Source organism: Falco rusticolus, chromosome 1, assembly GCF_015220075.1.
Source record: "Falco rusticolus isolate bFalRus1 chromosome 1, bFalRus1.pri, whole genome shotgun sequence".
NCBI lineage: Eukaryota > Metazoa > Chordata > Aves > Falconiformes > Falconidae > Falco > Falco rusticolus.
The window spans coordinates 42420929-42437985 of record NC_051187.1 but is presented as its reverse complement, the minus strand read 5'-3'; the positions used below and the strand labels follow the sequence as shown (position 1 = coordinate 42437985).

Below are 17057 nucleotides of genomic sequence, written 5' to 3'. Positions count from 1 at the left end.
AAGTTAGGAACAGGCTTCAGTGTATTATGTTTTATTCCAATCACGGTAGGCATCCTTGTATCAGATGGTGGAAGTGTCAGACCAGGTGGAGCAGAAATTATGACAGAGGGAAACTGATTTCTCCAGTTGCCTTGAAATGGCAGCTGGGGGAATGACAGGCTTTGAAATCAGGAGTATATCTAGAGTGCCTGACTTGAATTGTTTTCAACAAGGCATTGAGCAGAATTCTCTCAGGTGCAAGCTGATAATTTGAAAATTTCGTGGAGTATGCTATGTTTTGCTTAACCAACTGCAGCCAGAATCACTCACTGAACATAAACTGTGCATGGACCTGTTCTGTCTTTGAAATTAATAATATTTGTGATCTTCCTAACCCTGTCAATGCAAAACACTTATTTTGCAAAGTACAGAAATAATTTTTGTCGGCACTAATTCATCTTGTTGTTTTCCTTGGGGTTGTAAATTAAACAGCTCAGTTCAGGGATGAAAGTGACACTAGAACTTAACTTTGGATGTCAGTAGTTCCTGATCATGTTTCCAGATTTATCCTTTTTTAAATAAAAGGGATAAATAGATGAAAAGATACCTGATAGTACCTATTTTTTTTTTTTTTTTTTTAGAGCACTTTTCTTCTAAAAACTGGAAAAAAGTTCTGAAAACTTCAGAACTATGTCCTAGTTAAGCTGACAGTCTTAGCATGCATATCCCAACTTGCATGTATATCTTTGGGGAACTGTATACCTTCATTAAATACTACTAGACACATGTTCTTGAAGATGTCAGACCTACTTATGCACGCTTTACATAATGCTGATGCAGCACTTCAAGTTTTTAAAGCATTCGTGGGTGGTTAGATTGTTACTGATTAAATAACTACTTTCTTAAGATCGATGTATTTCTCACATACTTTCATGAGTCAAACGATGCAAGGTGATTGTTAGTTATTATTTTCCTTGCTGTTGTACTCATTAATCGGCATTTCTGCAAAAAAACCCTGTATTGTATATTGGCAAGACTACCATGCAGGATATCTTAAGTTTCTCTGTAAAATTTGCATGTATGTGGCATGCAGAGGAGTAGATGTAGCTCTCTGTTTAGTATAAAGGACTGGAGATGCTTATGTGTTGTCCATACTTACAGGGTTTTCGCAAATTAAAAATTTGCATGAAGCTTTGAAAACTTAACACTGATCTTTGTCTACCTTTGATTTCAGGGTGTCAATAGTACACCATGTCCTGTGACTGCAGTCAGAGCTTTACCCACCTTAGAAGTTAAACAAGCAGAAAGGCCTTCAAGCAAAAGCAAAGATCCTCCTAGGGATGAAGAAAAGGAAAAGAAAAGAAAAAAGCACAAGAAAAGATCTCGGACACGATCTCGATCACCATTCAAGTACCATTCATCATCTAAATCCAGATCTAGATCACATTCAAAAGCAAAGCACTCACTTCCCACTGCCTATAGAACTGTCAGGCATTCAAGGTGGGTTTGGAAACCAAACATAGGCTTTAGAATTCTGTGTGGGCTAACACTTAAAACATTTTTGCACTTCTTCCATTATATAAACATCTTCATACCCATTACAAAGGCTACAGTCACCTTGAGGACAGTAAATATCAGAAGATGTGGAGGGTCTTAGAAAAGAGTTTTAATGAAATAATGAGTCTTTAATTTCTTATTGCATAGTGCAAAATTTGTACCAGTAAATGCTTTTTCACTCTGGTCTGTGAAATACCTGACAATAATCTGTAGGAATGTGATTCTAGCAGGAAGAAAACTTAGAAATAAGCCTGTGGCTGTTCTGTTGCTGGAGTAAAGTAACCGGATAATATTAAGATACGAAAGAGAGGTAGAGAACCAGGTGGTTGAATAGCAAAGCTCAGAAGGAAAGCAAGCAGTTAGGTGGTGTGTGAAAAAATATGATGGATAAATATAAATGGCAGGAGAGATATGACAGGAATCCAAGAAGGGTGAAAAGAGAGTTGATGAGGAAGGGAGACCATGCAATAATGTAGCCCAGTGCAGTTAACTCTGTATTTAATCATTAATGAGATTAAATTCACTATCTCAATTATCCAGCTATAAGATTATCTATATTGTGTTATATTAATGCTGTTAATTATATCTAAAACATTTAAATCTAGGCACCTTCTACAAATTTGTCGTATCTGAACGCCTCGCCATACAGCAGTTACTGTGGTCAGTAGGAAGGGTTTATTCTTGAAGTTACGTTCCCTGGATCATGCTACCAAACAGTGTTTAAGTAACTCATAGTTCAAACAGATGGTGCATATAAATACTACTACAGTTATATATGTGATGCATGCAAAATTATATAATCCTTTATCTTTGTGGCCTTGCCTGTGACATATGCTTCTTCCTGGAAAACACCTTCTAGCCCTTGACAGCGGTGTGACAGAACTTCTCGTCTTGTATTTTCCATGTGCATTTTTTTTGTGTAACAGAGTGTCTTAACTACACTAATATGAGGAAGTGTTAACATGTTGCAACTTTTTATTTTGTACTGTATTTTTAAGGTTAAATACAGTACTTCGCTGTAGACTTCTCTGCTATTTAGAGATGCAAGGAATTAGATCAACGTAACTTGGCCTGAAACGGTCGGTTTGACATGCTGCTTATTTGACTGCCTTTGACAGTAGGTGGTCATGATGCTCTATGTTATAAGGCACACTCCAAAATACTGTGTGCCAGTCCTTTTCTGTGCTTACCAGCGTGTAAAGGGTTTGGTGTTGAATGAAGCTGTCCTTGTTTAAGAAGTGAATGCAAATCTTCTCAAAACCTAAGTCTTCTCAAAGTTAAGGATATCTTGGGGACAAGTCTCCACTGGTGAATTACTGATCTTTTCAACTCCTTGTTGAGCCATATCTTCACTTGAACCTCCCACATCGCTTCATCCAAGCTATGCTGCAAATATTTATCCATGATTTGGCTGACATGTGGTAAAATCAAGGAGAAAACTTTATACTCATGCTAAAAAAAAAAATTAAGTCATCCTCTGTGATACCTTGAAAAGGACAAAGAATCATCTGAGAAGATCCTTACCAATTCCTGGGTATACTACTCTATACGATAAGGATAATCCTGCATGTTGCTTGAGTTTGCATTGGACAGTAACCAAATCAATGGGAACCTGCAAGTTCAGTTTGATGTATACTGAGATAAGTCTTTAGGGAGGTAAGATATCTGGTCCTTTAAAGAGGCTTGAATACTTCCACCATGGTCTACATAGCAGATAGTCTTACTATGTTTTGGTTGTTTGAAGGTTTTTTTTGGTGGCTGTAGTTCAGCCGGTAGAGAAATTACACAAAGAATAGCTCATCTACTGGAGCTAATCTTTGTGTGCCATCTTCAGTGTACCTCGTGGCACAAATCAAATAACAGACACACAGAGCCTCAATTGTTTCAGAAAAACTGCACCACATCTTGCACTGAAAACATTACGCACGTTATAAAACTTGACAGAAGTTAAAGCTGAATGGGAAGGAGCTTTCCATTCAGCCTGTCTTTCTGTTCTGCAAGTACTAGTTTAAACAAAGGTCTCTGAAGGGTCTCTCTCCCCTCAGTGGATTCAGAAATCCATTGTTTCTGGGAGCTTAAGGCAGTATCATCAGTGGTGAGTGGGTGCCAATTCCATATGAGCTTTTTGCAGGTCATATGAAATACTTTTATTGACAATTATGTCAGGTGGGAGACCTGTTAGAAATCTGAATGTACCTTCCTGTCCGTAGCATTCCACAAGAACATGGCTAAATCTGAACCTCTTGTAATTCAGCTGCAATGAATACCTTTCTTCTGCATCTGATAATATAGAAACTGTGCTGTTTTACTTTAATCAGTAAAGACAAGCAAGTCTTATGCAGGATGCATCAGATATCTCCTCATCTGGAAGCTGTTGTTCTGTTGGGCCTCACCTAGAGTACTGTGTCCCGTTTTGTGCATCCTTTAGAATGAATTAGACCAGCTGGAGGAAGTTCAGAGAGAATCATCACAATTTTTGAGAATTAAAAAAAAAAAAAAAAAAAGAGTTGGAATGACTGCTTAAGAAGACTGAGGGAAGATGAAATGAGTCTTCACACCAAAACAAAGAGGGAATAGAACATTCATCTTCAGTCCTTGGGGTCTGGACAATAAGTAGTGGATTTAAATTGGTAACAGAGTGACTAGAAAGCTTTTCATAGTGTCTCAGTGGTAAAGGTAGTTAATACAGCTTGTGAAGGCTCCATTGTGGGGAATTTCTGTCTCAAGAATTATGGTTTGGAGAATATTGAATAGTCTTATTTCTTAAAGTCTTTTCTGGCCCTGCCTTTCTAATTGGGGTCTACATGGTCTCACATTGTACAAGAAATGGTGATGATTGAAGGTTTGCTTTATTGAAGGTGTTTGATGTGCCTTAACATACTCGCTGTATTTCCAAAATTAAAGCTTTTGCTCCTGAAACCAGAAAATGTATAGAGTAATCAAGAGTGGGAGGCTGATTCGTAACCCAGTCAGATACTGATGTGTTTTGTTTCTCAAATGTTTAGGCAAAAACAATACCTTACCTGAGTAATTGCCAAAAAAGGCAAATGTTGTTGCTTAGCTAGAAGATATGACTGGGGGGGTTTATTATTATTTATTTATTTAGAGTTGATTCAGAGAAGATTATTTCCATGCATTGTTTTATCTCATTCAAAACATGGCACGTTTCACATCTCTTCGCTCTTTAGTTTTCCCAGTGCTTCACCTAGAACAATATTTTTTTCCTAGATTCCCACAATATTGGGTGTTACAACTTACTGGTGAATAGTTACATGAAGAGTCATACCCTCCTGGGATAAGTGTAAACTGTAGAAGTTAATGCATTTGTCTCATATTAAATGGGTGGTGCTTAGAGATAGCCTTTATTGTGTGGACATCGATGCTGAATCATAGTAGAACATCCCTTTTGAGTAACTATGCTTTATTCGAGTGTCTCAGTCTAATGTTGCATGTTTGAGATTTTGTTGCCTTGTTTTATTCTGTTCAAAACATATTCTAACCTGCAAATCTCAATATAAAGTGACTATTGATGCTTTATTTTACCTCAAGAGTGGACTGGAAAAAGCTGGAATTTTTCTTTTCTGTAGTAATTACTGCTCTAGTTGCTGTTAATCAAATGATTTAGAATAACAAACAATTCTCTTTCTTAAGAAACAAGGTTTCATAACTTTCTTAGAGAGTAGCTTATTACGTTTGACATACCTGCACAGTGATTTTGGATTTGAAGTTATTTGAACTATTATATTTAAATTAACTATGATAGCCAAAAGATGAGCCATGCTTATTTTGTAACTTTTCGTTACGCTATATTGCATTCAGATGATAATGAATTTTAATCTCTAAATTTTAATAATGGCACTCAACACATACCCTGCATTTGGGGGAACAATCTTAAAGCCTTAGATTTTGTGAGGTTCCCATATAGGCATTGGTTGACCTTTTGTTTAAAAACTCAATTTTGAGTATTTATTATTTAATTGTATAAGTTGTTTCAAAAAGTAAGATTAAAAATCACCTTTACCGTATAACTTATTGTGGCAAATTAATAGGGAATGAGATGTGGGAAGTGAAGTTAAACAGAGATTTGCAGTAACTTACTTTGTTCTTTATCCAGTTGATGTTCAGTGTACTTTTCTAAGCTCTCTCTTTTTGGTTTGTGCATCTTAACACACACGCACACACACCCTTGCATATTGTTCTTAGAAATCCTACAGGTGAACTTCACAATATACTTTGCTGTTATACCATTTAATATCACTTCTTTATTAGTTATTTTTGCATTGTTAGAGGTCTAGAGGCTCTGCTTAATTTAAAAATAGTCTTTGGTGGTAAAATGCAATTTTTTGTACTGTTGCATTTTTTTGTATTTTCTAAGGCATCTTCAACAGTATTAAATTTGAAAAATTCTGTTTGAATAACGTGAAGTTGATTCAAAGCATGTTCTGGATATTCATTTTTCTGGGTAGCACAAGCAAACCTGTTTTACAGAAGCAACTTTAAAAAACTGTAGCTACATAATGAACCCAGATGTATTGGCTTAGTTGTGGCATGTGGTGTGCTAACAGTGGTTCTCTGTATAAATGCATGTTATTTTCTGGAACAAAATTTCTGTACCAAAATTCCTTCCATAAAGCTCCTGGTATCTTACAGCTTTAATTCTAGACTAACATGACAGATTAAAGTTAAAAAAAGTCATGGAAACAGTAAACCATGTCCAAAAGTGCTGTAAGGTATTGCTATGTGGACTGCTTTGGAGCCGTCAGTCCCAAAAAGATAATTAGTTCTTTCCAAATAAGTACTTAGTTAGCCCCATCTTTTACATTAAATCTGTCTCGGAAAACAAACAGCCTTTGGTACCTTTTGGTCATCTGTAGTAAATGCTGCATTTTATTTTTTTTTTTCTGATCAACTTCAAAGCACCATTAAAAATGATGTGAAATGTACCTGACAGTGCCCCTCTTTAAAGGAGCGTAGGTTGTCAGTCACTGGGGTTTTCAGTGTGCGGTTCTAGCTGAGAAGTTAGGTTTCACAGCTGGTTGGCAGTAAGTGTAAATAATGACAGTGTTGATCTGAATGTCTGTTTTCTACCAACAGATATTTGTTGTACATGATCTAAGCTAATGATATATTTGTGAGGGTGGTTTGTGCGTGTATGTGAGAGGAGAGGAAGGGAAGCAGATGCGCTCGTTACTGAATGATTTCGTGGTTTGGTTAGATGAAATATGGATGCTCATTTTGAACTAGAGTAGAGATGGAAAGTCTAAACTTGTCTTTGATAGCAATTGATTTATATTTATACCATCTAGTAATAGGGTAGTAATAAGCCACATAATTTATTCAGTTAATGTGTTGTAAACCACTATTAGTAGTGGTGTACTTCAACAGGTTACTTTTCAGTAAGTTTGGATAGAGTACACTTGTGTGTGTGTTTGTGAGACTTTTTGCCTCAATGTTAGGAATTTAAGAGATGTGGAAGTAGCTGTTCTTTGTAAAAAAAAAAATAATAATAAATTGTTTGGGTGTTTTTTCTCCTTCCAAACTGATTTTCTTATTGCTGAGGCAACTCACGTAGTTTTAATTCCTATTTTGCAGTGAGATATGCCAAGCTTCGTAACCCTTTGAACTTCGGGGGCCCTTCTAAACACGGGTGATACTGACTTTAAAGGAATAGAGTGCCTTTTGAAATAACAGTCTAATGAAAGTAATAATTGATGTATTGCAGTAAAACTATTAAGCTGGTTTTAATTGTTTGAAGCTAACGGCCAAAGTTCTTAGAAATTGGTGATTGGAAGAATGTTGTAGAACCACAAACATCAGTTCATAAAAATGAAGCTAATGCTTTTTTTCTTTCTGATTGTTTGGACTTTTTTTAGGCTGGTCCATATAGGCATGTTTCACTAAGGTTCAGCTTTTGGTTAAGGGACTGAGCCTTTTCAGGATTCTAGTTAATACCAAAACTAGGACTTTTATTCTGAATGTGAAGTGTGTGCCTCCGTATCACAGACTCACAGCATCCACAGGGACACTGAGCATGGAGCCGGGTCTGAGCAGCTCATCAATGGGAGCAGCAACAGAGCAGGAAAATTATCAGGCATCTTCGACAACGAAAAGATTTGACTGCTGGAGCTCTTTTGAGGGAAATCGGTAAAATGTCAAGGTGTCTGACTGACCCCAAACTTTATAATCTGTTGTTTTTTTTTCCTTTTTTAATCCTTCTGAATGGCCTGGTAAAGATCAGATTTCTAAGTGACAAACCAGATAATTTGCAACACTTAACTGCCATTATGATTACTTCTTTCATTTTCAGTTGATCTCTTTTGTTGTAGGTTTAAGAGAAATGGCTCAGGAGTGTGTGTTTGTGTACATTATATATATGGTGTGAGTCCACAGAAGATCAGTGATTTTGCAAATGACTTGTCTTTTAGTCACTGAAAATTAGGTATTTTCAAGAACATGAATGTTTGGTGTAGATGGAATGACATACAGTATATAAATAAGAAAGGCATTAAAATAAATAAGGAAATAGAATTAAAATTAGTAGAACTATATATTTTATTGAGAACAAAACTAACTTACTGTCAGGAATTTTGAGTGGATATAGGGATTGGGGGTTTTTTTTCTTTCATTTTTCCAAACTGTGTCCCTGAATTGCCCCCTTCTCTCTCTTCTCCCCTCCCCTCTACGTCTCAGGAGTTTTCTCATTCCATTTATTTTGTTGTTACAAAATACTCAGGTTTTGCACATCCACTTAATTCCAAATCACAGAGAAAAAGAGTTAAGCTTTTAAATTGATCTCTGATCTTAACTGGGCATGCTTTCTTTTTTTCCCCTCTTGATCTTTTTCTCTGTCTCACTTTTCTAGGAAAAAATACCTCAAGTCAAAGTGCTAGTGCCAAACAATACCAATCGTGGGTTGTTGGTCACTTGCATAGGTGAAGATATTGGCTGTGCTAGATTATCCTGCGACATCAGGACAAAATTTCCTGGACTTGTCAGTGTTGGAGATGGGCTGAAACAAAAACTTGTATCTTATCTCTATCTATGCAGCAGTTCTAAAAACATACCACTAATTTGAGAAGATAGGGTCAGGCCTGACAATTCCAGGCTTCAAGCCAAATTGGACTTCTACATACTGATGTTAATAGCTCTGTTGCCACAAAAGGTAACTGGACTGAAGTAAAACTTTGCCAACTACTAATACAGAAGTTGACATTAGCAGACAATAACAAAAAAATTAATTGTCGTCCCGTCCCCCCCCTCCCCCATTGGGAGTGAAAAGCAATGGATAACTACATCCTGAATGTCTTGGTATGGGTAGGAATTTGTATGCAGCTGACAAGTCTTGGAGACTAATACCCCATGTTGTTATAAATAACATTTGAGCAGTGTTATATTGCATTTGGTGACAGCACAATTCCATTGAATTAAAAGTAATGAAATAAGTAACAAAAAGCAAACTTTTGGATTTTTTTTCCGCTTAGGTCACGATCAAGGTCACCTAGGAGAAGGACTGCACACACAGAAAGGCGGAGAGATGAAAGAAGTGTTCCAACAGCTTATCGCATTAGTAATAGTCCTGGAAATAGTAGGAAACGCCCACGTTCCAAGTAAGTATGTCTGGTCCTGGAGAAGGTGATGTCCTGGCATTGTACAAGACTTTAAGCATTGCCTCATGTGATGTATACTCACATTTTTTTATGCTCCGGAGCTTTATTTTAACAGACAAATACTACTGTGGAGAAAAAAAAATAATAATAGAAGCAATTGTTCTTTTTCTCCCATTCTTCCGTGCATTTGAACGCTAAATGTACAACCAAATCAGTGAATGTTAGTATGTTACTACCTCCTAGCTGTGAGAGTTCAGATTGTATTTAGACTTTCATATTTCCTTCTTGTGGGGTCATTTTTCATGCAATGCTTGTGCAAGCTGTATGACCTTGGCACAGAGGTCGTATGGTGGTATTGATGTTATTCCTACTGGCATTGCTTGACATCACAGCATAACTGCATAAGTAATGGGAAACTCTGGTTTCCAGTAAAATAACTGCTACATGTAAAGCATGTAGCATGTTACATGTGCTTTACATGTAGCGGTTATTTTACTGGTAGAGTGGAATATGAAATGCGAATAAAGAGGTGCCATTTTTTGAAAGCACCTTGCATATAGTCTCTCTGAACCTATTATAATCAAAATGGGATACCAACCATTATTTCAGCTAAGCAATTGCAGAAGTAAAACATCTGCAAAGTGTGTGCCCGAAGGCTTTGAAATGTTTAGTGTCTCTAATGTTTTATGGTGTGTTGTGTCTTCAACATGCAAGGAAGTGAAAATGTTTCATGCTTGTATGTATGTGTGCACAAAGCTCAACACATTGAAGTTACTAAACTGAGCATACAGATTTTTTCTGCTCATCAGTGAAGATTTAGTCTTTAACCTGTTTCTCCATATCTCTTGTAGAATAAGAAGCAAAGAGATCGCTTTCAACTTTATGATTATTAAAAAATTTCTGTTGTTTCTTAAGATAACTTTCCATCTCTTACAGCCTCTATATTAATTAATGTGTAATTGAGAACTTCATCAGTGTGTGCTTCAACTGATTCAGCTTTTTGCATTCAACTCGAGATAACAAAGGCATCCGTGGAATTCAACATGCAGATTTGGTTAAACAGAAAAGATATGGAAGCTCATAAATGTTTTTCTTCCTATAAACACAAGCAAATTTTTTTGCATGGCCCTGTGCTATGTGGTGTGTCTGCTGCTTGACGACTCAGTGTGTTAAGCTATGAATTATTTTTAGACTTACACCACTCCACATGGGAAATTATGATGATGATTGTGAAACAAACTAGATTCCTCTTTAGACAGTGTTGTGTATATAGGTGGAAACTGTAAACTGTTAGGCCTTAAACAGGAACATAGAACACTACACAATAAAATATGGCTGGCAGTAAGTGCAAAAAATGTAGTCAGAAGAAAGAATGTTGTAGTTAAACATAGATAAGGATATTTGCAGTTCTGATTGCAAAGGCTACTGTTCAGCCCTGTTAGGACTGACATGTAAATTTTCAAGTAAGGGTGTAGATGCTGTGGTAGACCAGTTTTTCATCCATCAGTTATGGAGTGGATTCTTCGCAGTGGTGTAATGGAAGCAACATTTGGGTTTAAGGGCTGTTAAAAGCTGATTAGCATACTTGGGTCTATGAACGAGTAATGTATATTTTGCCTGACGGCTGAGAGCAAGTTTCAGTCTTACATGGCAGCAGTCAGCTGAGTGGTGTTTATTAACCATAGTTACACTAAGAAGTAGGCAAGCTTTAGAATCCAGTACTTTCAGAGGACTGAAAATTAGAATTAACAAGTACTCGCAATATTTAAACTTTCTCAGGGCATTGACCTGAGATCAGTTGTGGATGCTGAAGAGCGGCATTGCTTGTAAATTTTAGATTATATTTCCAAGAAGAATATGTGGGAACTAGGAAGCTGTGTTTTACTTTGTCTTGTCTGGGAATTGCTGGCCTCACTGCTTGTACAATGAGGTGTACTTCAGAAGAAATACACAGTGTTTTTTTCTTCTGACTTATCCTGTATCTCTCATCCATCATAGTCACTTTAAAAGAAGTCTAATGTAAATTAGCATTTTAATCTGACTACAGTGAATTACTTTCTGCAGAGAGTATCACAGGATCACAGAATGGTCAGGGTCAGAAGGGGCCTCTGGAGATGATCTGGTTCCACCCCCTGCTAAAGCAGGTTCTCCCAGATCAGGTTGCACAGAGTTATGTCCAGGCAGGTTTTGAGTATCTTTAGAGAAGGTGACTCCACAACCTCTCTGGGCAGCCTGTTCCCGCGCTCTGTCACCCTCTGCTAGCTTTTGTACCTAGAAAAATATTAAAAAGTAAGCCTAGAAATAGAATGTTTGAAAAATAGAAAATTGATAGACACGTTTGTTCAGCTGTTACAATGTTTGTTCATCATAATCTGAGATGAAAAACACTGAAAAAGCTTACGGTAGAATGTTCTTTTTTGCATGATGAATGTTTGCTGAGATTTTCAAGAGTGAAGTATGAAATATGTTCACAGCTTGATTATATTATGATGTTTTAAGAAACTGAGCAATTACAGGACATAATTAGCTAGTCAAGGAATAACTAGCTTTGTAGCTGATGTTTTTTGTATAGTCATGAAAATGTTAGAGACTAGTAGAGCTGCAGGGTTTTTCTTCTACACTTAACGATAATTTATGCAAGAAAAGTTTAAGGGGGTTTTGCAGTCCTGAATGTTAAATTCCATATAAAAATCAGATATTTGTATGATAAATCTTAAGCATCAGAGGTGTATGTATTTATATGGGAATTTAATATGTTATAGCATAGCTGCTTTTAAAGTATCACATTCCTAAAGAAAAATAAAAATCAAAGTAAAGGAATGAATGATGGGGTACTTCAAAAATGGATCAAAGTTTTACAGTGTTTTAAGATGTTCTAGAAGCTTCAACAATGTTCTTCTGAGTAGACTTCTAGCAGTGCATGCTAGAGAGAGATGCCTACAATGAGGTATAGCCTAACCCTTAAGGCATTAACAAGTAATATCAATACTGGTATGTAAATCATACAGACATAAATTCACAATCATATATAAAGACTTGATAGTTCTGTTTCTAGTATATTACTAAATTAATTCTCTTTGAGCTTAATATTGCATATGAGGAGGCTACCTCTGTTTTCCCCTTCTGTCAATAATGAACATGTAAGGTACTCTGAAGTCCTTTGTTCCAGCTTTCATAGTGACAAATATTTGTGTATCTAATTTTCAAGTCATAATTATTTGCACTTAAAACCTGTTGCTAGGTTTAGGTTTGTTTGAATTGGCATAGAAGAGCTTTTTCTATAATTTGGAGCCTGCAGTTTGTTGCAGTATAGGTTGGGATCACAAGGAAAAGAAAGGGTGGTTTCTTGTAAAAAGCAAAAAAAAAAAAACCACACCATGGCTTTGCTCTGTAGATCTTTCACATAACTATGATTCCATGGTTTGCTCGTTTATGAGCTAGGAAGATTGTAAGGGATATAAACTCTTAATGTTTCTCATTATGTTCTAAGTGCCTGATGTTGTTTAGAAAGGAACTTCCCTCTAGCAAAGCTATTCTGCAAATCTCCAATGAAAGACTTTCCATTAATATCCTTCAAGTGATCAAATACTGGCCAGTGATTTCTGTGTACCCATGAAGCAGCATTCCAAGTGAGAACCTCGGGTACTAGTAGTTGCCTAATGTAGTATGTCATAAAGAGCTGCTGAGAATGTGTTTTGCACAGCCATAGAAGTGCAGTATCGGTGTAAGACTAATGATTGCTGAATGCATGAGAAGTATCCTGTGGAAGAGGGCTGTATAAACTTTTAGAAGTGTGAAAAGTAATTTCAGCTGAGCTAGTGTAATATTGCTCCAAATAATCCTTCAATAAAATCTTTTCTGCTCACAGAAGTCCCCATGAAAAGAAGAAGAAGAGGCGGTCTAGATCACGTACCAAGTCCAAAGCTAGGTCTCCTTCACCATCCATGTCACCAGGCAAACCATCCACACACAAAAATTCTGTACATTCAACTAGTGTCTCTCCTGTGGAGAGCAGGGAATCCAGCCAGGAACGCTCCAGGTAATACACTTATTTATTATTATACTGCAGTGCTGATGTCTCTTGACTGCCAGCGTATCTTTTGACCTAACTTGTGGGGTAAGGAGCTCTGTGTGTGTGTGACATGTGGGCATACTAAAAGTAGAAGACACTAAGAGGACAGCACTGTGTGCATCAGTCTGATGAAGAAATTTGATCTCTGTTGCTTACTGGATTAAACATCTCTATTATACTCTTATAGTAAATATGGTGCAGGAAATTCTGCAACATAATTCTAAGTTAGAAATTGGAAACTCTCATTAAAGGAGTACTCTCTGAAGTAGAATTTTATTAATAGTGGTTTTAATTGTGTGTGCAAGATTCACAATTAAATTGTTTCTACAGAGCAGTCGTGTTAAAAGATCCCTAGGCTGCTGTCCTGATTTCTCCATCAGCTGTAGAAGTGACTCTTCTGACTGTGACTGAACATGGCTTCTAGTTGAATGAGAGAAGTGTTGACTGACATATGAGAGACTTGTACAATGAAATCCAAAATCATGGTGATGAGTTAAATGCATTTTTAAAACATTTACTATAAATTTCTTATTATAATTTTATTTTTTCAGGGGAGTTTCTCAGGAAAAAGATGGCCAAATCTCTTCAGCAATTGTGTCTTCAGTGCAGAGTAAAATTACTCAGGTACAAATAAAACAGATTCAGAGTCTGGTTTGTTGTTTTTTTTCTAATTAACTGTGTCCATCACATTGTTTTACTACCTTATACAATTCTGAGCTTTGCCTGTGATGTAGAGACATTCTTAATCTGTTTGCTTATGAGAAAAACAATTTTGTTGTTTCTCTAGCTGCTGTCCTTTCAAGTTTAATCAAGCTTTTAAAGACAGAGCTAAACTCACTGTTCTGTAACATATCCACTGTTAAGATATGAAAGTCCACGTTATGCTACAATACCCCAGTTACCCATAGCCTATCTTACCGTGTAGTGCTCTTAACAAGTTTGATGGAGGAAAGGAGGAAGGAGGAATACCTTGGCAAAGGTTAAGTTTGTGGGGTTGGCAGTAGAGGAAATCTATGTCCTCTTGCAAACTGAAGTGCATGCTTTGCATTAAGCAGTATCTTCAGCTCACTTATCTTACCCTTGTTGCTGTTTATGTCTCTGAACTATTGGTGTTATGATTTTGTTGATATATTCAAGTTTGCTGTGAATCATGGCATATCAGGTATCTGCCTGATATATGCTGTGCAGTAATCTAAATGCATTTAGCTTCCCTAAGTTTTAAGATACCTAACCTCTGTCAAAATAATTCCATTCCCTTTTGAAAAGCTACTGCATGGTATCACTCTTTAACATTTTTAATTTCACTCATCCTTTTAGAGTCTTCACGCTTTTTTTTTTTTTCAATTGAATAGGCCAAGTTTAGAGGAGGAAAGCTTTTAATCATGCTTTGGAAATTTTGCAATATAATACCAGAGTTGCTTTTTTATATTCTCATTTTTTTCAATGGATAGACTATTTTTTCAATAAATTAATATTGTTCAAAGATTTAGTTTTGCTGGGGACTTAGTTGTAGTTGGGAATTAAGTCTAGTAGATTAGTACCTTACATACCATATTTGATCCATTTTCAATGAGAAATCCAAAACAAGAATATTCAGGAAAATAGAAAATAGCAAGTATAGACACCAGAGAAAGAAAGTGGAGTACTAACATCATAGCACTTGTTAGGTTACCAAACAATACATGCAAAAAACCTGGTATGAGAAATGAGATATGAACTACATCCTGGTCTTCAAAGTAGAGCAAAAATCCCACCCTTTAAAAAACACAATACCTTTCAGACAAAGGTAATTGTTTCTTGGGTTAAATATTGCTTATGGCATAGCATTTGCTAGTTTGATATTAGTCTGCTTGCTTGAAGTGCAGCTGTAAGAGGAGGAAAGATTGCTGTATTAAAATAACAGTTCTTAGTTACTGTTTGCAAAAAATAAAAAAGAGGAATGAAACTGTTATGAATCTGCAAGGTATTTCCCAACATAGATTAGTTCAGCTTTTTTGTAAGAGGCCAAAGAAATTTAATTTGCCTAATTATTAGTAAGATCATTTTGCTGCCAGTGTGCTGGCTGACCCTGACTAATTCAGTATCTTTTCTCATTCAAATCCTTCCATCTGTAAAGTGGCATAATGATGCTGAATTCCCCTGTGAAGTATTTTGAGAGCTTCAGATGAAAAATGCTTTAAAAGAACTAAGAATTTGTGAAGAAATGTTTTAAGTAACTTTAACTCATTACTGATAACACGCTTCTTATTTTTGTGAACATTTTTTGCAATCCACTTACTTGATGCTGTTTATATGAGATTTCATTTCCTTTTTGTAACGCTGTTCCCACTGGATACTTCGGCAAGACTGAGTTGCTGTTTGGTTTCACAACAGCCTTAATGTTTCAGCCGCTCTTGTCATATGTGAAAATAGCTCTGCTATGTAAATTTTTGGTTCAGGTTTACAAAGCAAACAAAAAATCCTTTCTGTTACAGAGTAATTGTTAGTGCTCTCTCTCTTTTTTCCTCTTTCTTTTTTTTGTGAACCTTCAGTGGTTAGTAGTTGTGTGTTCATTACAGTTTTTGTGAAGATAACAGTTATTTATTTCCATTTGAGTTGACATGATTTCTGTGTTTCGTTATATAGAAATTGCTCTAAACATTTATGCGGAGCACTTTGTAGCATTGTAGTAAAAACAGACTTCAGTTGCTGTCATAGGAACTTTCTCCAAATTATTTCATTCATTTAGTCCAGGGACTTTTCATATCTGATGATTGTGAATCTATTCTATGTGACTGGAGCATAAGCTAACCCTTTCATGCAGGTTTTTGTAATCGCATACTTTAGCTCTGGTCAAAGCCCAGACATGTCTGATCATTGTCCTTTTATTTTCTACAGGACCTTATGGCCAAAGTGAGAGCAATGCTTGCAGCTTCCAAAAACATCCAAACTAGTGCCTCCTGAGACCTGTTGAACTGACCATCAAGAAATTGTGTGAAAAAGAACAATATTAAAAAAAACAAAACAAACTGCCTCATCTCAAATGTACAGCTGAGCTTAGCTCACTTGGTTCACAACTCGTCTAATGTTACCAGACCTTGAGGAGCTAAACCCTGTCTTTCTGTACAGAAGCATCTCCTTGAAATTTCATTAAATTTTTCAGCCAGAATATCTTTGGAAAGTTTCTGGGTTTTGTAAATTGATTTTTTTGACTAATTCTTCAGTAACATTTTATGATCAGCAGTCTATATGTGTATATTTGTAAATACCATGTTTCTGTGAAGTATTACACAGTAATAAAGAAGGAAACATCTTTCATTAGCTAGAGTTTCTGTGGAGTCCTTAATTGTTTACAGTTGACTTTTGTTACTAATTAATTTTCTTTAATATTTTCTGCTTTTTAAAATAACAACTGTCTAGCCTGCCTGACCACCTTAAGCTGAAAAATGCTTATCTTCCCTCATATATGGAACAATCTAAGAATGCTTGGTTGCTTGGGTGTTAGTAGTGGACAGTTTTTGGACAAGGGACATGGTTTCTGTCCATCATTTTAGAAAAATCATTGAGCTTTCATTGGAGGAGTTGACCTTTTGAAGTCAATAACTAATGGTCAGTAGTCCTTGCCTTAATGTGCATTGTCCTTTCTAGTTAGCTGTGGGAAAGAGGGTATATTTTTGTGGTCATTGAGCAGGCATACTTTACAGAAATCAGCATTCTTCTGATTCAACGTCTTTCATACAGTTGAGGAAGATCATTACTAACTGCTGTTTTACTGACATACAGTTTTCGAAAAGTGTGTGGCCTCTATAATTGCACCTTTGTTCATTATGCGTTCTTTGTAGTACAGTGAGACTATTATTTAA

At 36.3% G+C, this 17057-nt stretch overlaps 1 protein-coding gene across 4 annotated transcripts in view; it reads left to right on the top strand.

Annotated features, from left to right (window-relative positions):
• LOC119143050 (splicing factor SWAP) overlaps positions 1-16517 on the top strand; it is a 49363-nt gene extending 32846 nt beyond the window's left edge. For 3 of the 4 annotated variants that reach the window (XM_037376835.1, XM_037376852.1, XM_037376863.1), the window contains exons 14-19: positions 1214-1479; positions 7540-7680; positions 9018-9143; positions 13012-13182; positions 13767-13839; positions 16093-16517. In XM_037376835.1, the coding sequence (XP_037232732.1) occupies positions 1214-1479; positions 7540-7680; positions 9018-9143; positions 13012-13182; positions 13767-13839; positions 16093-16158 (843 nt within the window). In that variant the 3' untranslated portion in view covers positions 16159-16517. The remainder of the gene's footprint in view (positions 1-1213; positions 1480-7539; positions 7681-9017; positions 9144-13011; positions 13183-13766; positions 13840-16092) is intronic. The other variant, XM_037376844.1, reaches the window with a different exon arrangement.
• Positions 16518-17057: the final 540 nt, after the last annotated feature.